The sequence below is a fragment of the Labrus bergylta genome, chromosome 6, assembly GCF_963930695.1.
Source record: "Labrus bergylta chromosome 6, fLabBer1.1, whole genome shotgun sequence".
NCBI classification, from domain to species: domain Eukaryota; kingdom Metazoa; phylum Chordata; class Actinopteri; order Labriformes; family Labridae; genus Labrus; species Labrus bergylta.
The window spans coordinates 11514438-11540105 of NC_089200.1; the positions used below are offsets into that span (position 1 = coordinate 11514438).

The following is a 25668-nucleotide window of genomic DNA, read 5'->3' on the forward strand; positions in this document are numbered from 1 at the left end:
AAACTTTTTCTCCCTCCTCCTGAGTATTTTTCTTGTGACTTCAAGGATTCAAGAACCTTTCCTTCCTTCTTTATGAAGTTGTTGCATTTAGAATATCGTTAGGCGTTAAAGAGAGAAAAAGAGTTCGCCTGGTTCAGAAAACGTCATGGTGCTGCTTATTTTAAACTCACTAGGTATTGATGCTAATATCTCATTAAGCTAAGTAGCTTATGTGGACTCAGTGGTAAATTAGCTTTTTCGTGATGATTTTCTTGAGTCAATTTTATAATTTGATGCAAACCATGGATCCTCGTAAAAAACAATATCTTCACCAATACCTCAAACTTTAGTGAATTAGAACAACCCACATTGGCTTTAAGCAAATACAACATATAGAGTGAAGGCCAATCTTTGAAATCTAATTCATTTTAAATAATGAATTCAGTTCATTTCTACCCAAAGTTGTGCTTTAAAGAGTTGTAAACAATTTTCCTGTTTTCTGTCTTTGTGCATTTATTTAGTGTAAACCACTGTCTGATTTTGGAGATGCCTTGACTTTGTCTAAACTTGACTTATTTTCTGTTCACGTATATCCATCTCTGCTCAAACGCTTACTGTGTCACCTAACAGACGGGGAGAAATGGAGGGACAGACAACAGCAAGAGAGAAGAGGAGAGGCGGAGGGTCTCTGGAGGCCTTCAACCTCGGCAACTGAGTGTTGCTCTGACACCGTGCTCCATCAGGACAGGTCGCCTGACATGCTGTGATTGGTGGTCACAGCTCTTTGCCGGTCTTGGTGGGAGGAAGCAGGGAACTGTGGCTCTTTGGAGGAGAGATCGATGGGGTGGATGGGGAAGCAAGGGTCTGAGGGATTGAGGGAAAGGAGAGAAGCTGCTGGACGTGATTGGTGGCTTTAGCCCACAGGGATCTAGATGTTGACCCTGTGGAGATGAAGGGTTTAGTTGGTGAGAGTGGTGGAGGAGTCAAGGTGGGCAAACTGAACTTCTGTTGCAGGAGGATAAAGATGCTTATTTAAAACAAATAACGTGACCTTCAAGTGAGACTAGAGATGGTCTGATAACTTGTCTTCCTCTGTGATTCCAATACCTTTCTAGAATATGAGTTTATCATACCAAGTACGCTTCCTAAGCCAGGGAGAGAAAATGTATGAAGAGAGTGATGAAAACACTTGCTAGCTTTGACTAACGATACAGTGTTTTTCCACTCATATCTTAGTATTTGTTCCTCCGGTACCATCTTCACAGAATGTGATTGCCACATACATTTTAGGCTTTAGGTTTTGGAGGCAGCACAACATTTGACATTGACTAACCTTTAAAGGAGAGAGTTTTGTTTCAAAAATGTTTAACTGTCATATAGGGGAAGAGAAGGAATCTTATAAAAGACAAAGGTTGACAATGGAAGTAGATGAGTTTTAATGGAGATTTTTGGCAAAAAAAGGCTTTTTGGAAGGAGGATAAAAGTCTTGCTGTTGAAAGGATATGTAGAAATATAGAGGCAAGGTGTGAGTCCCATAATAGATATACATTTAGGGGTCTCAGGTTGACAAGCCAAAGATTAAATGTTTTATATAACCCAATTAAAGGTTTGTGAAATGGGAACCCCAATGATAAGGTTTGCCTTCACAATAAATGACCAATAGACACATTTAGGTGTTTAACAAAACCAACAAGTGATATCCTGTTATCCTCAAAAATGTGAGAACACATTACACAGTAAACTTGTGCAAGACACAAAAACACAGCAGACGGTTATAAACACAAAAGGTGATGCTCTTCAATAAGACCTTAGCCTTTTTATAAGGACAAAGCCAACGTCCTATCCTCTAAAAAAAAAGAGGTGGCAGAAAAAAAGTGTTTGGTGGCGAGCTGTTGAGAATGAGAACATTTTTTCAGCTTTCTGCTTTAGCCACTGAAACTATAATGGCAAAGTGCAAGGTGTGGGAAACTGAGATGAAAAAGATGGAAATTTATACTCTTTTTTTTTTTTTTTTTTTTTTTTTTTTTTTTTTTTCCCGGTTGTATGACGGCCTAAATGTGTGTGTGCATGTATTTGTGTACATGGAAGTGTGTGATGTCTCAGTGTGTCACCGGGTCTCGTCTTTCCCCTTCACTGCACCCTGACAGCGGTGTCAAACAAGGCCTCATATGATCTGTGTATGTCTTTGAGAAGATGTGTGTGTATGTGTCTGGGTTGATGGTGTTTTTACTCCTCTTCCTAACCCTGTTCACCTCAGATCCCTCGGGTGTTCCAGGGTCTTGCCTAATGGACAGTCTCGCCCCGCTAAGCTGGCCTTTGGCTCGGGCACTGTGCTGGACGCCTAACTAGGCCCCTTTGTTGCTCATGGGTCCTGATTGCGCTGACCTCTGGGCTGGCTTCCTGGGAGAAGCAGGGTGGTGGTGGTGAGGAAAGAGGCGGCCAGGGGAAGTGTTTTTACGCACCGTTGCTCACATCTTCTCCAGCATCGCCCATTGACTGGCAAAAAGGAAGCGCTGGTGTGTTTTGGCATTGCAGTAAAGAGCTGTTGGCTTCTTGTGTTTCTCAAGCTGTAGGTAGACAGTTGTGGATTTAGATACAGATTTATCCATCCAACAGTTTTACCAGCCAACTGAATTGCCATTCTACTTCCTGTTTGGAGTGCTTCAATAGAAATGTACAGAAAAAGGATGGTCAGTTTGCAGTAACTTTGATCCTATCTTGGCAAAAACTCATTGCCAGGTGTGATGTGTTTTTTATGTCATTTCTTGGAGAACATTCAATGCATAACATTCCATAATTCTTTACAAACCTCAGGTTATTTTATGATCATTAGTTTTACTCTGGCTATCTGTTTTCTAGATCAGTCTAGAAATAAACAATAAGGTCCTGTGACCTGATTCAGGCCACATCTTCTGCCAACATTTCTTTACATTGTTTGACTCCTTATGTAATTATTTTGTCATTAGGAAACATATTACATCATTCCCCAAACAAATGGGAGCCTTTACTTTCTGTTGTAAAATGACTGAACATTTTCCGCTCCAGCAGCTACATGTGGGAGGTCAATCTTTGAAAGAGTTAAAAACATAACAATTGTGAGCTTTCCATTGGATTGTGCACGGCTGATGATGCATTTTCACGTGTTACTGGTGTAAATTCAGTGCAATGCTGTTGGGATGACCAGATTAGCTGATGGTTAAAGTTGACACAACTTTCTAAAAATAGATTTTGTAAATAAAGCTTCATTCTCAGATCTCACTGCATATCAGAGATTTTCTTTACATACAACCTAAATATGTTACTCATTCGATGGTGGTGTTGATTTTTTTTTTGCACTCATGGTCAACGTAAGGGAACAGAGAATAGAAAGGGGAACAGGGAGTGATGTGGTAGAACCCTGTTCCACTCATTTTTGTTTCATTATGAAACCTTAGCTTCTACATCCATTCGTCAGAGATCCTTGTTGGGTTTGACATTTGTAAACACGACTAGTGTAACAGTGCAGTACATACGATTTAAATGTAGAGTTCATTAAACTTTTGAATGCTGCCAAACTGCCTCAGCATTATGGCTGTAGCCACAGAGGGAGAAGGAATGCATCTACACTTGGAAACAGGTTGTCCCTGTCAACCAGAGAGCTCATATTTACTGTATCACATGCCAGACTCATCTTAACCACATGCTGCTGTAGCCAACAGAGCTATCACACATATGACCATGTGGCTTAATTGGCACGCATTTTTCTTTAACTCCTCTACCCTGTACATGGCACAACCAGCAGCCACCAGCCACAGACAGAGATACAAAAAAACAAATAGCATGTTGTGTTAAAGGACAGAGGGATGAAGAGAGGGAGGGATAGGAGGAAGAGGAGGGCGCTGCGATGACCTGACCCCCTCTGCTAGATTCCATGTACATCTGTCAATGAGATGTCCACAGCCAAATGTTTAGGAGCCGGTGTTGCACTGCTGCCTCCCTGCTGGGCTTCAATATATACATGCTTTGTGTGTATGTGTGTGAGAGGGTGGGATTGTGTGTGTGTGTGACGCCATGTGTTAGAGGCAGGCCCACATCAGGGTTCATACAGTCGAGCTTAGCCCAGTGGGAGCTGAAAGCTTAAAGAAGGAAATCCCCCCCCCGGCTGCTCAGTGCACACACACACACACACACACACACACACACACACACACACACACACACACACACACACACACACACACACACACACACACACACACACACACACACACACACAACATGCACTCTCTCTCTATCCTTCCTCCTGGCTCGTCATTAATGAAGCCCATGCTTGTATGTTTGGGGCATATGCAGCTCTCTTGGCCCAACACTACAAGTGTGTATATGTGTGTGTGTGTGTATGTGTGTATTAGGGAGTGAGACATCTCCCCCTATCACATGGTAATATATTCAGTGGAAGATCTCTGCAGAGGCATAATACTGCCGCTCTCCCCTGTCTGAGCCCATCTGTGATACGTAGAAAGGACATCAGCAGGACAGGTTATTAGCACTGGAATAATGCACACTGTTATTGTTGGCGCCACATACTTATTCTCCAAGCAATATGCCCTCTCACCTCATAACATAAATACATCCATTGTGGAAAAAGCTGGGAATAAATGAGTGCAATACAATGAATGGCATGCATACTAGCCCAGTGGAATGTTGTTATATTGGAGGTGACTCATTAACAACTGATGGACGGGGGATGACTTTGGGGCCGGACAGTGGGGGGTTAAGGGGATGTTATCCCTCCTGTTAACACAAACTGTTGAATTTCTCATACATGTGCATTTAGCCTGAAGAGAAAAGCAAAATTTTACCTACCCTGATTAAACTAGAGCAAGGACAACTCTGAGGGCAAATGCAGTGGCTTCTGGGATGCTAATTTTCAAATTTCGTCTCCATTCAACAGCGGGATACAAGGTGTTGAGGTCGATGGAAATGTTGAAATGTGTGCTGTTGTGGGTTACAGGAGGGTGAAAATAATGCCTTTAGTTTGTCCGTGTCCCTCTATTCTGTGATTTCCCTGAGGATCCAGAAGTGCAGATTTGAAAATGACAAATATTTTTGCTAACAGGGTCCCTTCTTGGAATAGAGGTAGCAAAAAAAAAAAAACACATATGAATATAAGCACACATATACCTGTCATGGGTTGGCAAGTGCTAGGAGAGGCCAGAAGATCAATCTGCCACCTTCAACACCGCCAGGAGTAGAGCTCTGGTAACATGGGACCATTGTTGACCAAAATAACCTCCCTTAACATAGACGCGCTGCAGCAGAGGGGTCAGCGCTAACAGAAACTTGTAGAGGGATTTAAAAAAAAAAAAAGTCCAGAAATACAAAACTCCCTATTCCCCCATCTCCCTTTCCTATCAGAAGGGAAAGAGTGAGCATGAATGTGAAAATGTAACGCCCCCGTGTCAATTTGAAAGTCCACCTTATCCGCTCATGTGCCCCTCCACCTCCCTGCATTTCCCCCCTCCCCCTCCCCTCCCCCCTCCCCCCCCCCCTCTCCCCCTTGAAGCAGCTCTGTTGCTTTGGTCCGGCTTTGAAGGCCGTTCTTATTACTGGCACAGAGCGCAGGTCAGAATGGCGAGCCGGCAGCACACTATTAAAGCCTAATGAAAGAAATCTCTGCAGGGTCTGAGTTCTGCAGCGGCCAGAGGAGGCTGTTCCTCTGCCCATTGTTCTTCCGCTCCAGTCCTTTTTCTAATGTACTCTTTTCTTCCTATCTCTGCCTCTAAATCTGGATTCTCCTCCATCTCCCCCTGTCACTGTCTTTGTCTCTCTGTCATTTTTTGTAGGTTTCTTTGAGTCTCTCTTACTCTGGAAGTTTCACTCTTCCTGCATTTGACTCAGATGATGATAATAATATTAGTAATAGCTTTATTCATATAGCACCGTTAAAAGAAGACGTTTACGAAGTGCTTTGACAGACAAAGCAATGGCAGGAACTCAGAACAATACAACATTAAACATCAGCAGTAAGGCCAAACAGAGCGATTTCTACAAGAGGAAATGTACATGTATATAAACACAAGTAATAAGAAAATAAGACAATAAACAACAGGCCGGTCACAAAAGACAGTTAAAACCATAAAGCAATATAAGTAAAGAAAAATAAATTTAAAAACAAAAAAGGTTAACAAGCTAATGGCAGTAATATCAAAGTAAAGAAGACTGAAGATGATGCTTTCATTTTTTTTTCATCTGCCCTTTCCCAAAATTGGGCTCATACAATCAAAATAAGGTAATTCTGTCCCTAGAGAAATTTGTAAATGACAGAAAAAATACATTATCAACATTATACTAAAGTACAATCAAGATACTGATCCAAGCTGAAATGTGCTTTCAATTATGTCTCCTCAAGGCCAGTTGTCAAAGTCCGCTAAAAATGTGTGATACAAAGGTGTCCTGCTAAGGACACACATAAGTCCTTATTACCCCCTTCAAAACCAAGTAAACGTGCAAACAAAATAACTGCAGTTCCTAGAGTGTCCATTTGGGGGATGGCTCCAAAAGCCCCACAAGTCCCATACACACTCCATTAAATGAAGATGCACACATTTTATTTCAGTACTTAGCTGTCCTGAACAATGCAAGTTTTTTTTTATTTTTTTTATTACAGCTCTGAGTTTTTGAGAGTCTTTGACACATCCCACTGACTGACACATATCCTATATGGTTTTTCTCAGATGCAGCGCCAGGATATCAGTTTTGGCTGAGCCTCTTACCTCATGTAGTTACCTTTTCTTATACTATACTCTACTGGCTTCAGATATTTCTATGAAACATTTATGATACCATAAACGTTTTTGTTCAACCTCCTACTTTTGATACAATTCACAGATACAAGTAAAGCTGGTCTTAAAAAGGATGGTAGACCAATACATACATATTTCACACCACTGTGATTTTGATTCTGCCACTGACAATTCCCTTTTTTGATGATCTGGATGGATTATTATTGTTTATATTGATACTGGGGTGGGAGATAGATTATGGATGGGCAATCTACATTGACTTTATTGAGAGAGAGAGAGACTGTTTATGAGCTTGTCTCAACAAAAAGTCTGTTTTTTGCTTTAAAGACAATTAAGAGATCATCAAAGTAGGCTGGAACTTTCAGCAGTACCTCCTGCTTTTTTTATGTTTGTTTCTGGAATATATCCGTCTCAATAGGAAATACTTTTACAGCTATGAAACCAGACCATGACTTGTAAGCCACTGTGGATGAGATTGATGATGAAAAGTTGTCTGACTTTTACCTGATTAAAGATGAGTCCCTGTCCTCCATTTGTTGCCCCCTCTGTCCTGCTGCTGGCAAAAGCAACATGCTTGCAAGCACGTTAGTTAAACAAGAAGGGGCGAATCCAGACTTTTTGTGCTGCTTAACTCAGGCCCCAACTCATGCAGGGGTGGTATGAAATTACATGCAAAGGATAATCATTAATTTACCTTTACTGTCCTTTTAGGCTATCTGATATATGGAATGCAATGCTATCATTTTAAACTTTATACAGTAAATGTACTGTTAAAAACCAAATCGGAACAAATGTAAAAAAAAACAACAACCCTCTTTGATTTGTTGTAGTTGTTCCCCACACCCACTTATCCCCATCATTATACCCAACTTGGAAAATCTGCTTAAAATTTGTTCTGCCTAAAAATGGATTCTCAAGTTTGACAGTGTGATTTTTATTTTTGTACACATTTTGCAGTTTTTGTATCCTAATCTTAGAAAAGAATATGATCATTTCCGGAAGATGAAGGAGCAGGGGATCAGATGTATTGTTTGATACTTGTTAAGCATTGGAGTTATATGCTTAAGGCTATTATATGACACTTGATCAATCAACTTTGGCTTTTACTTATTTATTGGTTGATTTATATTAATTTGAATGTGAAAATGTGCTTGAGTGGATATATCACCAAAGAAAGAAGAAGGTGATTTAGTCACTTGTTTCTTTGCCTCGAAGAAACACACAGCTCTTCTTGTCATGACTAATGCTTAAGTCTTTCTGAGGATTTCCAAATTTAGTTTTCTTTTTAAAGTAAAGAACACATTAAGCATTTCCCAGCATGTCTTCTTTTTCACCCACTTGTTTTTGTTCCCTATGTTTTTCTCTGTATCTTAATATCTTTGCCTCTGTGTCTCTCTCTGTGTTTCGTTCTCATTATAGTAACACATTCAGTAACCTTTACATATCTGGTTCAGTTTGGGGATCACTGCAGGAACAGGAAGTTGTTCAGGAAGTTTGTTGTTTACAGTGTAAAAGATCACAGACCAACTCCCTGCCTTTTCCCAGTAAAAGTACTGATGATAGTCATCAGTTATTCGGTGCCAAACATGTACATGAGTCATTTGTTTGGGACTTTGTGTTTTCATTAGTTTTGAACCTATTTTTAATCCACCATGTCTACCCCATCAAGGTTTCATACCAGGATACGTTTTTATTCTGCATTATTTATTTTTACCCCTCTCTCTCTCAATCCAAGGCTCAGCTGTCCTTGTGCCTTTACACATTGCAAATGAATGCATATCCATGCAAATTCTTAAAAAAGAAAGGCTGAGAATTTGAATATTTTGCTTAAAGCTGCACCCAGGTCGACCCTGCCATTCGGCATTTGAAAGCAGTGTGTCTGTTTGAATACTGAGGATCTCTCTTTGTCATGTTCGCCAGAGGGGCTGGGTGAGCGAACCAGCACCGGCAGGATGGGCAGAGATCGGCTGGGTAGCTGCACACAGACAGACTAATTGGGAAAAGGGGGGCAAGAGGGAGGACGAGGGGTGTTGGTAAGGGTGAGGAAAAGGTGGGGTATGCAGGAAGGGGGGAATCCAAGAAGACGACAGGGGGTTTAGGAGGGAGGTGAAAGAGGACAGAGAGTGTATGTGTGTGGGGGGGGGGGGGGGGGGATGGAGGGATCGAGAGAGAAGAGAAGGAAGAGAGGAGGTGATGAGGAGGGCACGAGAGCGTGCGGGAGGACGAGGTGAATGGAGGGAGTGTGGATACACTGTGGTTTCTAGCGCTGATGTGTTAGTAGCCCTGCTGACTATGTCATTATACTGTTGAAGTGCCGGCTGGATAACTAGGGTCCCTGCCTGCTGCAAACCACTGTAGCCTTAAAGCTCCATTATACTGTGTTTGACACTTATGGAAAAGAAAGTGTCACACAAACTGGTTTTCCTTCAGTTATTTAATGTATTCAAGAAGGAAAAGGTCTCTCTTAACTCTTACCTCCAAGTCTTAAAACAGTCTTTTGATTCCAACGGAGCCGGCATCAGAAGGGGGAATATACTTATATACAAGAATAGTGTCGGCAAATTAAGAAATGCATTTATTAAATCAACTGCCTACAGTGATACTTCAATATGCAGATACTATACCATTAGATCATGATAATGTTCTAATATGTGAGTAGTGGTGTAAGCAGCCTCGGGCAGGGCTATTTCAAAGATAGTATGCAAAAGGTGTTTTCTACCTACGCTTTTTCTTCCCTGCTTGGCTTCTTCAAAAATGTTGGTATCCTGTAGGTGCAGGCACGTTAATGAAAACTTAATATCAAGTACGTTATGGAAAAAATCTCAACTCAAGGTCAAGACATTTGCTTCTCTGGTGCTTTCAAGCACATTTCATGGTCGTCCTAGTAGCATGGATTACGCTCTGTTGTTGTAGTTCAGGAATTCTGATATGCAGAAGTATCCTTGTCTTACTGAATTTACATGAATTTTAAATTGATTTGACCATGTGATGTTGCTTTTGTTAACATTTTGAAGCTCATGTGAATTATCTTGCATAACCTCCCGTGATGTTTTATGGCCTTTATTAGTTCTTCCTGCCGTTTATGTTTTACCAGACTTATTGGAAGTGGTTCCAAGATTCTTTAATAGCAGTTTCGTTATTTAAGTTTTCTAGGACTGTTTTGAAGAAGTTCAATAAATCTGAAGTTAAAGAAAAGTTTATTTTGTTGTTTTTTCAGCCGACACGGCAACACGACTACACAAGCACTTGAAGGAATCTTGGTGTTCATGCGTTACTTTTAATGACAGCTGTCCTGTTCTATCGGAAAGGTATCCTTAAATGACTTCTTTCCCTGATTACGGACTCTATCCACTATCCTATCGCTACAGTAAAGGCACAAAAAGGGACTTTGGAGTGCTTTTAATACCTTTTTTTAAGTTAATTGATTTTTAGTCATTTCCTATGCTATAAAAACTCATCTTGCAAAAACTTAACTTGAGTATGGTAATCTATCACAGTGAACATCTTGCCTCCATTATTTTGAGTGATGTTATGTTTGTGTGGTAATGAAGTGCAGGCTTTTCAAATAAGTCTGCACTTTCAATTGCATTACCAGGAAATAATAAATTAACTCTGACAAAAAAATAAAAGCAGGCACAATGTGCACTGTGATGGATTGTACAGTAAAACAGTATGCTTTGAAAACAGCTGACAGTAATGTAAAGAATATGTGAATTGTAGTAATGGGCTTACACATGCAAAAACACTGACAGAGTCCTTTTAAAATCTGCTTCTAATATGGGTATAGCAGTGGTACATGGCAAATTTGCCTGCCACCGGCCTCCATTTCTTCTTAAACTTCTCCCTGGATGGAGGGCTCTGGGGGCCCGACTGCACTGAACTGGGTTGAGTTACACCGGGTAGCTGGCGAGATTGATCTGGCTGCAGTAGCTGGGGGAATATAAAGCAGGGCAGGGGCTTAAAGTCTGAGTCCCCCCAGGGAGGAGTCCTCGCTGCATGGGGAGAGGGGCATGAACTGAGCTGCTTCTCCCTCCCTCCCTCCCTCCTTCTGCTGTTGTGTCCATCCAACGAATACCTTTTCCATCTCTTCTTCCTGATGACATTCACTCTTGACAGTTTCTCTCACAGCCTCTGTCTTTCAAGCCTCTTCCCACACCTCCCCCCCTTTTAGTTTGTAATTTTCTGCATTTAATCCTTTTGCCCCAACCTCACTCCTTCCCCTCTTTGCATCCACACTTCCCTGCAACAGCACTCGTCTGCTTCTCTCCTTTATATATTTGCAAGCATATGGGAAAACGAATATTGCTCATGAAGTTCACACCCAAAATGAAACACCATGCCTGACGCTGAGTGGAGCATTTAATCTGTGTATAAAGACACTTACGAAAAAAAAATAAATGGTTAACATCATTCTGTCCACTTGCTGTGATCTTAAAAAGCTGGTTTTCCCCTTTTTAGTGATGGTGGGTGGCCAGGAGAGGAGGTGCATATTTATAAGTGCTAGAGACTGTCAAAACTAGCCCACAGACTATGATCTGTCAGATTCCCCCAGTACACCCAGCTGCATGCCTGAAATATATATATAACTTAACCCACCGCAATTACTTCTAAAAGAATCAGGGTAGAGCAGGAATAAAAGTGAAGTTTAGGCCCATTTTCTCACAGTATAAAAGCACAATTTTCGCCCTGTGCTGCAAAGTTTGTTGCTCTTCCCTGCTGCACGTTGCTATTCTGCAGGGGGAATGGCGCAAAGCTGCACAGAGCTGCTGTGTGCTGTTGTAGTGTTGCTGTGCAGTGATAGCAGGATCGTCCGCTGGGGGAACCCAGAGTATTCTGTCTCGCTGAGTGATACCCCTGTCTCCACTCACGATAAACAGCACACACACACACACACACATACACACATACACCGGCGTCTGCCAAACACAGCCTAGCAGCAGATTCCTCCCCCACCCCTTCACAGCCCCCCTTGCAAAGCTGCAAATATATTAGCTGCCTCTTTTTCTTTTGTCTTGGGAAAACGGCAAGCACAGGGAGAGTATATATATATATATATATATATGTGTGTGTGTGTGCGGTGGTAGTGGTGGGGGGGCTTACTGTATGAAAAAGGTGTGGAAGAACACCCCCCTTTGTGCCTTTCCTGTTTTGATGTCCCCATGGTGTAGGGTCCAGTCGTGGAGGGAGGGGAGCGGTAAGAGCTCCACAGATATGAATTAGAGTTATCAGTAGTACAGGGATTATTTAGAAAACGTTAGACAGACTGATAGATGAGGAAATTGCACAACACATACAAGAACTCTGTTTGCTTAAAACCGAAAGTGTTGAAACACAACCTGTGTTGAGCAGCGTGTAAAGCTTGACCTCTGCAAAAGTATCCCGAAAATCTATTTGACCATATAGCCTTTAGAGCTATGATTGCTAACTTGGCATGCAAATAGTTAATCATGATCATGTACACACATTTTGAAATTAGTTTTGTTTAAATATCAGGCTTTAAGATTTTTAAATCCCATCATTTACAGACTAAAAAGTATAATAAAGACTGTATTTCCAAAAAGGAAAGCTTTAAATTGAATGTTATTGTTTGGCATGTTTTTCCACTTTAAACAGTTTCCCTTCAAGGTGTGTTTGAAAATTCTATCTACTGTCTTTTGTGACAGAAAGCTCCATATCCCGTAGTTAATAATAGAGCTTATGCATGTGCCTTTAGATGTGTTATTATATTGACAAATATCACATTTAACTAACTATGACTGACATTCAGTCATTTTTCATGCTAAAATATCAAACATTTACTTGTTCTGGTTTCCTAAATATAATAGTGTTCTGCTTTTCTCTTCTGTATTTGATTTTATAATGAGTATATTTTGGTTTCAGACTCTCAGAAAACCATATTCAGGCCTCGCCTTGGCCTCTGAGTGGTCATAATTTGTGTGTTTTTTTGTATTTTAATATTTAATAAGCTAAATACCTAACAGATCGTGTAAATTATAGCAGTTTAATTAATTTCATTAAATTGTTGGATAATAGAGAAATTAAAGTCTGTTTAATATCAGACATAGAAACAGTCACCTTGTCTATTTAATGCATGAAGAAACACAGATGAAAAGCATTATAGACTGCGGGTGTCAGCATATCTGAGGTATACAGACTGATAGTCATATAGGGGTACTTAGAATGTGTATATATATATATATATATATATATATATATACACATTATGCAAACACACAAAGTCAACACTTCCCACTGGTCCTGTATAAGATCAGAGTCTCTGCAGCCCCTTGACTGTCACTCAAACACAGACAACTGATGTGGGCGGGGCTGTGACAACTCTCGAATCTGGCAAGTCGAATGTTTTTATTTGCTGGGAAAGCAGGCGTATGTGTGTGTGTGCCCTTGCATGTGTGCGTCTATTTGGGATTGTGTGCCATATGCAGTGTACCAGGGAGGGCTCACTGGAACATATTGGTGTGCGCACGTAGTGGTTAATAATAGTAGCAAACGCATACAGCGATGGCAGCTCTGATGTGTGTGACAGTTTTACAGACGCACACGCCAAGACACAGTCACACACACACACATAGACGCATGCACACAGACGCACACACACATTCTCACTAACAGCAGAGACGGAGACCTCCTATGCCACCGAGCCCTCCGTCTTTGTTGAGTCCTCAAATTTATCACAGATTCTGATAAGTAAAAACAACCACTTTCCTCCCACCCCACCTCTCCTCAAGTATGCTCCATATGTGGGCAAATACAAACACAAACATATAGCCGAGTTAAACCCAGACACCCACCCACACACATAAACACACAAACACATACAAATGTACATGCTTAACCACCCTCTCACATTGAAAGCACAAAGTACTTGAAGAAGGCAGGCACATATCATCCACTGAAATGCACACATGACACACACATACCCTCCACCCCCCAATCTTCTGACATTGCTCATTGTTGCTGTTTCTTGCTTGTCTGTGGCGTGGTTGTGTTATGGTGGGGTGGCAGCTTTAACTTTTGATACAGAGGGGATGGGGGATGGGGGATTGGTGGGGGGGTGGGGGCAGTGACTGCTCCCCCTGTGGCGAGGTATTAGAAACAGTATGCAGCAGCAGCAGAAGACACCCAACCTGTCTTTGGGATCAGTCTCTGTGAAGGCAAAGAGAGAGAGAGAGGGAGAGATAGAGGGAGTGATAGATGAAGCATCAATCTCAGCTCGGACATCTCCTGTCAGAAAGAAGAGACGGACCTCGGGCTCAGTGGCCGGGCTTGGCAGGCAAACCAAGAGCGAGAGAGGTAGACAGTATATAAGAGAGGCCAGAGTGGAGCAGACCGCCGCTCCGTCCGCAGGATTAATCTGTGGAGTTTGGCAGAGTCTGGCCCGAGCTGAGAGAGAGGTAACTGAAAGACAGACGGCTAAAAGGACCAGGTGCCTGGCGCAGACTCAGGGCCAGGTTAGCAGCCAGAGGGACGAGGAGAGAGAGGGGACCTGGTTCTCTGTGGCTGTGTGGCTGGTCTGGACAGGCTCACCCATATGGTGCTTCGCTCTGTTCCTGCTCCCTGTCTAAATCCATATGCTGCTGGTGGAAAGGTGCCCTCCTCTTGCCTCCCCTCCCCTCCTCTTGCCTCCCCTACTACCTCGCTTCAAGAGCATGCCCCCGCCCCCCCCAAACCCCACACCCCCTACCCACAGGGGAGGTGTTGGGAGGTAAAGCCCTGAAGGCTTGTACCCCCCTCCTACCTCTTAACCCCTCAGAGCTGCTTAGCCCATTGTCACTACAATCTGCCACCATCGCCTTAATGTTGTGCGTCCCCCCCCTCCCTCTCTCTCTTTCTCTCTTTCTTTCTCTCTCCTCCTTCATCTTTTCATCTCCCTTTGGCACCCGATAATCGATGAACTTATTAACTGCTAATTATTCAAGCTGTGGATCGAGGATCCCTCCCCATCCTTGGAAAAAAGGGGAACCTTTCCACTCCGTTCTGCCAAATGAAGTGGTTTAGATTGCCCATTCATTTGGATTAAGTGCATTTAAGCTGTACTGTTTGGGATGTGAAGACTTTGTCAGATTGCTATCAGCAGCGTTTAACATTAATCCTCATTTTGTTCAGCCAGTTGATAGCACACACTTAGTGGAAGCCCAGGAGATTGTTATATTGAATTACATGCATTTATTTGTTTTCCTTGTGATGTGCGTTTTTCTAAACAAGTGCGTGTGCGTGTGTGTCTCTCTCTGTTCTGGTTTCTCAGGAGGTCCTTCAGACGATACCAAAGTTCTGCTTTCCCTTTGACGTGGAAAGGTACGATTCCTCTCCCTCCATGCTTCCCTGTTTTTAAGCACTAAACTACTCACATCACACACACACACACACACACACACACACACACACACACACACACACACAACCACAAATATGCACACCTAGCGCCCCTCCCACCTACAGAGACACATATGCAAAAAGGGAAATGAGCTGATGTGTATTTTATGCCTCACACAGTTATTATTGTGAAATTCCTGCATTCCTTAGTGCAGTCAAACAATGATTTATTTACTGCCCGAATGTAATGTTGCATTTGTTTGTGATTGATATTGAAAGTTCCCTCTCTGGTCTTTAACCTCAACAGATCAGACATTTTTCTGAATACATCATGTTTGAGTGTCCCTGCAAAAAAAAACACACCTGTTTGTCGAAGATCCTCTTAAACGCAAATGCTGTAAAGATGAGGGGACACAGTGATGAAAATCACAACAACAATTTTTCATTAAGGATGACGCTGATGATGTCATCAGGGACCTGCCCACCCATGTGTCATGCCGGAATGCATGTTCATGTTCATGTGAGGTGTGGGTCCAGAGTAAAAAAAACAACTAGTTTTCTTCTACATTATATAGGTCTGATCAGGCTAGCAGCTCTCTGAGAAGTATTGGCCTATTATTTCCAGCATGTAAAATGAAATGTTAAAATTCAAATTGTAGAGACACAGAGAGAGAGAGAGAGATATGGGGAGGGGGATCTGTACAGTATTTTACTGAAGCTGAGCTGCTGCCATCTAGTGGTGAAAGGATCTATAGAGCGTATATTCAGTTTTTTCCTTGGGGTTACAAAAACTTTTTTTCAGTTTTTCAAGCAGCCATAGTGGAAAAATGTGACATCAGATTTGGACCTTGACTGGAGATGTAGCTCATGGTGAGATGCAGTCTGAGAATGAGTCAGTGTCTGATCAAACTAGACCAAAATTGTGCTTTCATTTAAAAAAAAAAAAAAAAAAAATTATACGATTTTATTGATTTACTGTTTCCTGTTGATTTCAGTTGATTGCTCAGTGTTTTGACTTTTTATGAATATGTGTGTGTGTATGTGTCACCCCTTTGTTTCTGGCCTCAGGGTCTCCCAGAGTCAGGTGGGGCAGAATTTCACCTTTGTGCTGACCGACATTGACAGCAAACAGAGGTTTGGTTTCTGTCGACTCACTCAAGGCTGCCGTGTCTGCATATGTCTGCTCAGGTAACTCTCACACACACATGCACACACACATTCACATGCTCACTAAATGTTTTCATGCTTTTTTTTTTTTAATCACTACTCCTAGGTACATATATTTTTAACCTTTGTCTTGCAAAATCACGTTGTTCCCTACTGCAGTTTTGAAAATTAAACCATAAAGTCATGTTCCTAAAATTAAAAAAAATTACAAAAGAAAACAACTACATGTTCTAAAAGTCAGCTTTCAACATTGTACTTTCTGATTCAAAATCAAGAAAATGTTTGGAATAAAAGTTTTCAAAAACAGTTTCTTTACTCACTGGTTCAAATAACCCGCACTTGGTCTGTTCTGCCCTTTTTCAAACAGTCTATGGATCAGTTTTTTTCTGAAACATATGTTTTTATATCTCCACATTTATTTTTCAAGTGTGATGAAAAACATTAACTTACAAGATCTAGTGAACACAAGATCAAGTGAACACAGATTTTTGAGACAGCTTTTCTATTAATTCTCACTCTTCACACTGAGCTGCTCTATGCCAGAAGAAAAATTTTAAATTCTCATCTGCCCACACAAATATGTTTGAGATGTGCCTATAATTACCTAAAAGTTGAACAGTTTTTGATATTTCATAGGTGGATTTATCCTATCACAGCACACATAAATGGGGACACCAGACCCGGGGAAATTGCATTTTCTTCGCATAATTACTCTCCAACAAAGGCTATTATCATTTAATTCCCATGTAATTGCATGTTGACACAATGTTTTTACAGATGTAATTACCTTACCATTTCAAAGAAGGAGTACTCGAGTGCTAATCTCAGTGGAAAGGCTGATGCACTTTAGAATAAACTGAGGAAAATGTACAAAATAAATCCATTTTTAATGAATGTATTAAACAGTTTAACAAACAAAAAACACACGAAAAATAGATCACAAAGCCGTCTCTTTTTCTCTGTTAGCTCTCCTGTGAGCACTGCTCTGCGTCTGTGTGTGTGCGTGTGTGTGTGTGTGTGTGTGTGTGTGTGTGTGTGTGTGTGTGTGTACACACGTGTATGTCTGTGGGTGTGTGTGGCTGATGATGGACAGTCGTGGGTTTGTCGCTGCCCTGATGAGCTGCTGTGAAGAACCGTGTCCCTCCTCCCCACACCACCCACCCTTCTCGGCCAGCTTCCATGGCCTTTGTTTTTCTTTTCTCCCTCTCTCTCTCTCTCTCTCTCTCTCTCTCTCTCTCTCTCTCTCTCTCTCTCTCTCTCTCTCTCTCTCCCTCTATCTCTACCTCTCTCCCTCTTTCTCTCCCTCTCCTCGTTATACGGCTACTGCCACAGTGCGACAGCAAAGACGCTTGGCCCATAATTATGCATGAAGCTTCACTGCCAATTAGCAGAGGTTCCCCTGTCCCTCTCGCTGAGTTAGACATGCTAATTCATTTGACATATGATGTATAAAATTCATTATGCATTCTGAGTAGTTTGCATGGCTTCCTTCATTTTTAATAAAATAACGTATAGAAAGTTTCTCTTTTTTTTTTAATTTAAAAATTGTTTGTTTGCTTTCCGGTTACATTTTTTTCTCTCTCTTTTTTTTGCCCTGATTTTTTCCATAATCTTAAGTAACCTTACAGTGTTGGGAGAAGATATCTGCTATTTCAAATAATTAAAAAAACATGTTAGAGATCTCATTGCAGAAATGTGTAAATAAAGTTCCTGTGTCTATAAATGTGTGTGTGTGTGTGTGTGTGTGTGTGTGTGTGTGTGTGTGTGTGTATATATATATATATATATATATATATTAATAATAACCAAAGATAAACACAGATAAACAACAAAAATAAAGATATATGTGTGAATCAAAAAGGCCCATACCTAGAAGTTTATTTTTATTTAAAGGATATAAAATAAAAGTAATTAAAACAGTTTGCGTCTCTGCGATTGTTGAAGTGCTGGTATCGTAAAATTGTCACCTCCGCTTACAGGAGGAAGTGCCTTAATGAGCGGGACAGTTTTATGTGGACAGCCCTTTGTAGTCTTGTTGCTAAAGCCGTGGCCGAAAGGGCCATGCTCGCTTCAGGCAAAACCTTTAAAAAATAAAATAAAATAAAAAAAGGGCACTTTTATTCTCTGTTTTCTCTCAGTCTTTGTTCCTCGCATTTCAAATATTCTCCTGTTGAACATGTGATTAATTCTGATATTTGCAGCATTTGAGTAAAAGGCTGAGACTTTAGGAAACATTTTAAGGATAGCATTGCTCCAGTTAGTGGTCACTTACCCCGTTGTTGGAGAAACTTCCTTCCCCGTACTTAACCCCTTAACCCCCGAGAAAGTAAAGGTGTAATAAAATCTTCCGCTGAGCCGCCTACAAAGTGTAAGATGACTTACGATTACAGGTGCCAGTGCATAAAATGAGATTTAAGACTCATCTAAGGCGCAGGAATAAGTGTCGTGCTTGGCAGACAACATGTAGTTTATGGCCGCAGAGACAGGGCTGATAAAAACGCTTAAAGGTGCAGAGTTAATCTAAAACCTAAACTACTGAGGTATAAAGTTATTCATCAGGAGCGTACATGTCCAAAAAATTCTGTAATCATTAGTTATATTTCACTGGATGTTTTCCTTCACATTTCAGCTTTATCTTTTTTCTGTGTCATGATCCCGTCCATAATATTTTAAATGTAAGATCCAAAGGCTGAGCCAAGGCCCTGTCCTCTGTAAGATATCTCTGTTCTGTTTGGTGGTCTGAGTCGGCGATGGAGTGCAGGACGGGGCTGTGAGTGGGCCGCAGATTAACTGCTTCATTCTTTGAGTACATGGCACTTTGAGGAGACATGTGTTTAAAATGGCAGGAGAGATTGCGGGGCCCCCACACACTGAGCACTCCAGTGATGGATGCCTCTCTCGTTCGCTTTCTATCGGAGGATTTGCGAAGCACAAACAGATCTGAGCAATGAACTGTGAAGAGTAGGAGTATCTCTCGAAGCTTTCCAAACTTTTAACTTTGCATCAACAGAGACAGCAGAGTCGGGGCGGCCGAGGGGAGGGGGGGGGGGGGAGTTAAGTAGAACAAAACAATACATCTTTAAGTTAAATTCAGTTTATTGCAACTTGAATAAAGCATTGGGTTCTTTGTAGGGAGATGTTTGAAGAATATTGATAATTTGCGGTTGGCTGCCTTCCTCAGCAATCATGCGTTTTCCTCTGAAACAAAGGATTTACAGCACCTTGGTGTAGGAGTGTAATGACTGTGAGATCTGTGAGGCCTGACGGCTGCTCTGACATCGAGAGTCCTATTTACATCCCCTTCAACTGTGAAAAATGAAGGATTAATGTCCAGAAGCCTGGCTTTTTAACAGGAGGCGGAGATAACACGCAGGCTTTGTTCTCCCTCTGAGTCATTAAATCAGTCTGAACTTTCCGTGCATCGGCTCCAATGTAAACTGACCCCATATGCAGATATCCGCGTTGTATGTAGTTTGACGGGGGACAGAAATGGGTTTTCAGGTTGATATCCGGTCAGCATGGGAATTAACACACCCATGTTTGATTTAGGCTCTCCTGCGAGTGTGACCTGATTGCGGTAAATCTTCGCACAGACGTCAAAATATTGGCATGTTAAGAGGCTGATTGTTTCAGACTAATGGTCAGTCAACCTCTCTGATTGGTGCGCTTGGCTGCACCTCTCCGGGTACACGGCCTGTCGTTGGCCCCTCGCGGATTTAGCAATATGAAAATTTGCATTAGGTTCACTTTATTGTTTTCTTGTTGTCTGTTAATTCCAGTCTACAGAGCAGCCAGTGACCCATGGCCTGGAAAGTCCTCAGACTCTCGCCCACCGCCTGAGCAGGACTTCACACAAACCTACATGCTCTTTAAACTTTATTATATAACTGAGACACTGCAGATGAAATGTCTTTGTCTCATTATTTATTTGCTTTAAATTAATCTCTTAATGACTTGTATTTAACACTTTGTTCACCAGCAGAATTTATTGAGCAACTAAGAGTCAACTTTTTATTGATCGCCTCATTTGGACACAAATTTATGTTTCAACCTCTGCATCCAAGCAACGTAATGAAGCATTAATGGGAGTCTCTGTTTATTTCATTGCAATACCAACAAGTCCTTATCTAGAGTCATTATTTATGCATGCAGACTCCATGTTAAAACACCAAACTAAATAAAAATTCAATACCTTGATAGGACACCATGTTTTTTTTATTATTTGATTGCATAACATTAAATGAACCGAGCCCTCGCAGCTTTTTTATGCCAAGAAGAAAACTGTTGGCCATCTTCCACTGAGAGAGCGAGCCGACTTGGCCAAGAAAATGTCAACTTAGTAAAGAAAGCCATGCTGCAGATGCTTTTAGCTTATGGTGGCTGTACTTGCTGATTAGCTTTAACACAAACACTGCAGTATAAATTATTTTGAGCTTGTTAATGAATTTATTTATCGTGCATTGATACATAAGGCGAAGATTATTTTAAAACGTGAAGGACATGGAAAAGAAGCACAGAAAGGGGGGCAGGAGTGTGTGTGTGTGTTTGTGTGTGTGTGTGTGGGGGGGGGTGACATCACAGGCTGCAATTTAGTTAAGCCTGTGCATCTGTGAGCAGCATGCTTGTAAACCTTCGCATCTTCTGTATTACACGATGGCTTTCACAAAGGAATCTGAAGTCTATCATTTTCTCATGTTTGCCTCTTTTTTTCCCTTTTCTTTGGGTTAAAGAGCAGAATCGACAGGAATTTGTAGCATGTAAAGCCCCTCGGATAAAAAGAACGTCATAATGCGGACTACATAGCATTTCCCTTTTTCCCCTCCGATGTCTCCAATGCATGAAAACACCATCAGTTTACAATGCCCTGTAAGTCATAGGTCAGCACATACACAGAAATATCACAAGGCTAAACATTATAAACTCAATGCCATTTCAAACTTGGAAAATCCAACAAATGGTGAGGTTGTTTTCAGGGAACACAATATTTAGCAGCAATGCAAACTCTTTGTATGTATTCTGATCTGCTTTATTTCCACATGTGTTTTTTTTTCTTCTTTAAAGCTCCTGTGAGGAAATGTAACTTTGTGTCTATTTTGAATGCCCCCCTCCCCGTGCACAAAGTAGTGTCTTATCTATTTTTTTCCTATATGTGTAAGTTGTGTTTTTACTGTCAAATGACTCACTGATAATCTTTGCCGTGGAAAATATAATGTGCAGTTAATTACTTCATCTGACACCTACCACATGGTGATGGTTTCAGGTATTTAAAAAGCGACAACATAGAAATAATCACTCCTAATTGTTTGGGACACATCAAACCTGATTGTAGCCCTGCTTACTTTTGTAGCTCATAAAGAGGCATATTCATTTCAGTCTTTCTCATAACCGGCTACAAACTCCTCACAGGAGCTTTAATGTAGAGATTATTGAGTACAATTTAAAAAAAAAACATTTGAATTAATCTGTTCTTCACTGTCTTGCAGTTATCTACCATGGTTTGAAATCTACTACAAGTTGCTAAATACCCTTGCAGACTACTTAACGAAACAACAGGTAATCATCTCTTTCAATGTTCCCAGATATTCTTTTTACAAGTACAACATGTGGTTTAAAAAGCATAACATGAGTTATACGATTCTGTGGTTTGATTTGGTCTAGAAACAAGCACGCAGTTTAGTGTTTTTTTTGAAACTCTACTGTGGTAAAATATCTATCCTCCATTGTGTTCTTCCTCTGCATGCTGCATGTTGTCTTTTGTGTGCAAGTTTTGTTCGCCGTCTCGGGCTCCACTCGGCTGCTGTTGTTAGCAGCAACAATGTTGACATTTCACAGACCAAACGCTGATCTGACACTGGAAGTTATTCCTGATGATTTACTGGAAAACAAATCGTTAAGGAAAAAAAAAAAAAAAGGCAACCACACACACACACACGCGAACACACACAAACATACACACACAAATGTTTCGCACTTCACAAAAGTCTTTTCCCCTGACTATTCAGTGCATTGTACTAGCAAAGGGAGGGAAATGTAAAATATGCAACAAACTGGGGAGATGTGCGGCGTCTAGCGCAGAGGGTGTAGGTGATGTTCCCATGTTTTGACTGAAGAGAGGAGGAAGACGGAAGGGAGGGAGGGAGGGAGGCAGAGCGGGGGAGATGTGCAGGGAGCTTTGGGACCGCTTTCAATTGTCATATAGTCGCTGCTGCTTCCAAGACCCTTAGAGAGCAATGATCAGGACAGAGAGCCCTGCTAAAGTAGACAATCACAAACAGATCACATAGAGATTCGACACAAACACACATTCCTCTGATTGAGAGGAACTCAGCTTTTAAATAAAAAGATATAGAGAGAGAGAGAGACAGGCTAGTTTGTGTGAGGGAGAGAGAGAGACAGGAAGATTGCTGGAAATCCTGGGTGACTGAAGTGTTAGTGTGCATGATTTGGTTTCTATTTACCCCGCTGTCCGTTCCAGGCGAGAGGGAGATGTTGACAGACGAGGGAAGACAGAAGAGCGATGAGGGTTTAAGGCGAGGGGTAAATGAACTGTTTCCCCAGGCCGTGTTGCTGACCATGCGTGTGAGCATTGAGCCTCTCATGACAGGAGGCTGTTCGATTGCACACGCCCCAACACAAACCCCCCCCCCACCCTCTCTCTCCCTCCCTCCCACCCTTCCCCTTCTCCTTCTCTTACTGTACATCGCCGCCCATTCCTCTCCAGTTTCTATTTCTCCAAGCGCACGCACACACACACACACACACACACATTTCCTCAAATGAGCAGCGGCTCGTAACCAAAACCAAAACAAAGTTCCCTGAGAGGGCAGATAGAAAAAGAATCGAGAAAACATCAAGACCTGACCTCTGTGTGAACAGTTCTTAGTTTAGTTTAGTTGCACAAAGTACAAGTTGCAAAGTGTCGTCCCCGTCAGTTCTCCAGCGAGTGTGAATGGCAGTCTTGTCGGGGAGCTCATAAATGCTGGAGGAATAATCTCAGGGCCTGTTCTGTGGTCAAGCTAGCCCTCTTACGGCTTCCCAAAGCCCCTCGTCTCTGGAGTGGGAACCCCTGCTTTAATTACTGACAGCCTGCGCCCCGTCGTAAATCAACGCTGCCGGATAATAAGCGTCTGCAGCCCCACGTTCAGCCGTCTTTTAACCTCACCATTGCTCGTTAAACACATGTCAGTCGGATGTTTTCGAACCCTTCAGGCCTCGCTGCAGGATTGCCCTCTGGTCTGCAGCAGCGCTCGTCCCAGCCCTGTTGTTAAGATTGACACATAACTCGCGACAACAACAATACAAGTAAATAAAATTCATGTGTCCTGTGTTGTTTTTCTTACTCCTTTTGTTGTTTCCCTTTCTCCCCCAGGAAAACGACTTGAATGACATGCTGAATTCTCTCTATGATCTGCCTGTGCCAAAGCCCTTCACGCCAGTCAACCTGAGTGTGGTAGGTATAGATCTCGTATTCCCCCTTATCACAGGCAGCCAAGACAGCTGAGAGTGGAGGTAGAAACAGGGAGAGAAGGACAGGTAGGTTACTGTAGCAGTATGCAGGCATTAGGAAGGAGACTGCAAAGGAAGGAGAAGAGATGATACAGCTGGCTCAAGTAGTTAAAAGTAGAGGAGGGACACCTTGTAGTGTAGAGGAAGAAGACAAAGAATTTCTAGCAGATGAAGTGGGAAGGATAATGAGAACTAAAATGAAATGGAGACAGAGAGAAGCAGACTGAAAGAAAAGGGGAGTGATGGACTAAGTGTAGAGGTTGAAATGGACGAGACAAACCATGGATAGACAAGAGAGCAGAAAGCATGCGGGAGGATAAGATACAATAGGCAAGGGGGGGAAAAAAAAAGAGGGCCCACGGCTGACACTGTGTTTGGAAACAAGAAGTGGCGCTTACAGGTTTTTGTGTGATAAGCTCAAGTCGGACATGTTTAAACTTGAAGGGTCCTTTCACAACTCGTCATGTCTCCTGCTTATCAAAAAGTGAAAGCGCTTAGCATGCCCAGGTCGCTCAAAGTCAGCCTGTGTTTGTGTTAACTCTGACACTATCTCTCCCTGTGTGTGACATAAAACGCTCATTCTGAAAACAGCCCTCGCTCTCAAGGCCTGTGTATGTAAAATGTGAGTTTTTTGTTTTTTTTATGATTTTGTTTGCTTGTTATTGGAGTTGGTGAGACTCCACACTTTGATGGGATCAAAAAAGTTTCAGTATGTGTTCATGTGCGAAATTTCTTCAAGCCGATTAGCATCATTCCTATCTGCGATTTCAACCTCACTGTTAGCTTTTGTTTTAGAAGACCACCGCTCCTTTTTTTAGCCAATCAAACAAGCAACTCTGGGTCCAATCTGCAACATATGACTCTGACACATCTAATTCCAACATAACCAGCCTAATATGAGGTAATCAATAACCCTATTTAAAGGTTAACAAGGTCAATTAAGATTCCCTGTGTTGTATTTTTCCTTCGTGTCAGTTTTCTTTACCCGCCACATGTGGGAATCAAATCTTCTTTTTTATCTGAATCTCCAAGCTTCGTTGGAAAAGAAGCCCCGGAGAACAGAGGTGATAGCTTTATCTCTTTTCTGCAGAAGCCACTAGTTTGATATTTAATTGATGAAGCAGAATTATTCCCTTAAAGAGTGGCTTTTGTTTTATCATGGCAGCCACGAAGAAGAAGAAGGATCATTGTCCCCTTTCATGTGTGAACCCTGTTTTGTTCTCTCTCTCTCTCCCTCTCTTATTGTGCAAGAATGAGCAGTTGTATATTGCCACTGGGCAAGTACTGAGAGATCAGCGAAGCAAGGAGCCGGTGAGTGGAAGGGAATGAGTGAACGGCAGAGGCGGGAGGAGGGAAGGAGGCTGCTGTGAAATATGAAACCGCCGCTGTACTAATCGCATGGGAGCCACGGCTTTCCAATTTGGCCAAATAAGCTGCGCTATCTTTTTAAATATAACAAAAACAAACTATCCTGGGCCTTGGTGTATGTTTCTTCTCCTCTGGAAAACAATCAAACTTTGTAAATGATTAATGCCATTCCACACTGCTATATTCTCTCTGAATATCAAAAGTTTTTTTTCTCTCCCCCTTTCTATGTTTAAAGCAAAGGCAATTGTGCTCAAAAAATCTCCTTGATGCCTTTCCAGTTAACCCACTTCCAATGTTTTTATATAAACATGTCTTCGAAAGAACAAGAATAAAGCAGATAAGCAAGCAAACAGCCAATGAAAGGCTTGGTTGACTTGAGGAGCATGGCTTGTGATTATCACAATGCCATGAATTTGTAGACCATTGGGGAAACATTATTTAGCACACAGAGCAAAAACAAATGGAAAGCTGCAGAGAATACATAGTAGTGTAGCTACTGTATGTGTGGTAATGGGTTTTTTTATTGATATAT

General features: G+C 41.7%; 1 protein-coding gene across 2 annotated transcripts in view; it reads left to right on the forward strand.

The window, feature by feature from the left end:
• The window catches only part of dennd1b (DENN/MADD domain containing 1B), a 109904-nt gene that overhangs the window by 28878 nt on the left and 55358 nt on the right, over nucleotides 1–25668 (forward strand). Inside the window, exons 4-8 of one of the 2 annotated variants that reach the window (XM_020655533.3) lie at nucleotides 15028–15077; nucleotides 16164–16283; nucleotides 21746–21815; nucleotides 23632–23712; nucleotides 25020–25079. In XM_020655533.3, the coding sequence (XP_020511189.1) occupies nucleotides 15028–15077; nucleotides 16164–16283; nucleotides 21746–21815; nucleotides 23632–23712; nucleotides 25020–25079 (381 nt within the window). The remainder of the gene's footprint in view (nucleotides 1–15027; nucleotides 15078–16163; nucleotides 16284–21745; nucleotides 21816–23631; nucleotides 23713–25019; nucleotides 25080–25668) is intronic. The other variant, XM_020655541.3, reaches the window with a different exon arrangement.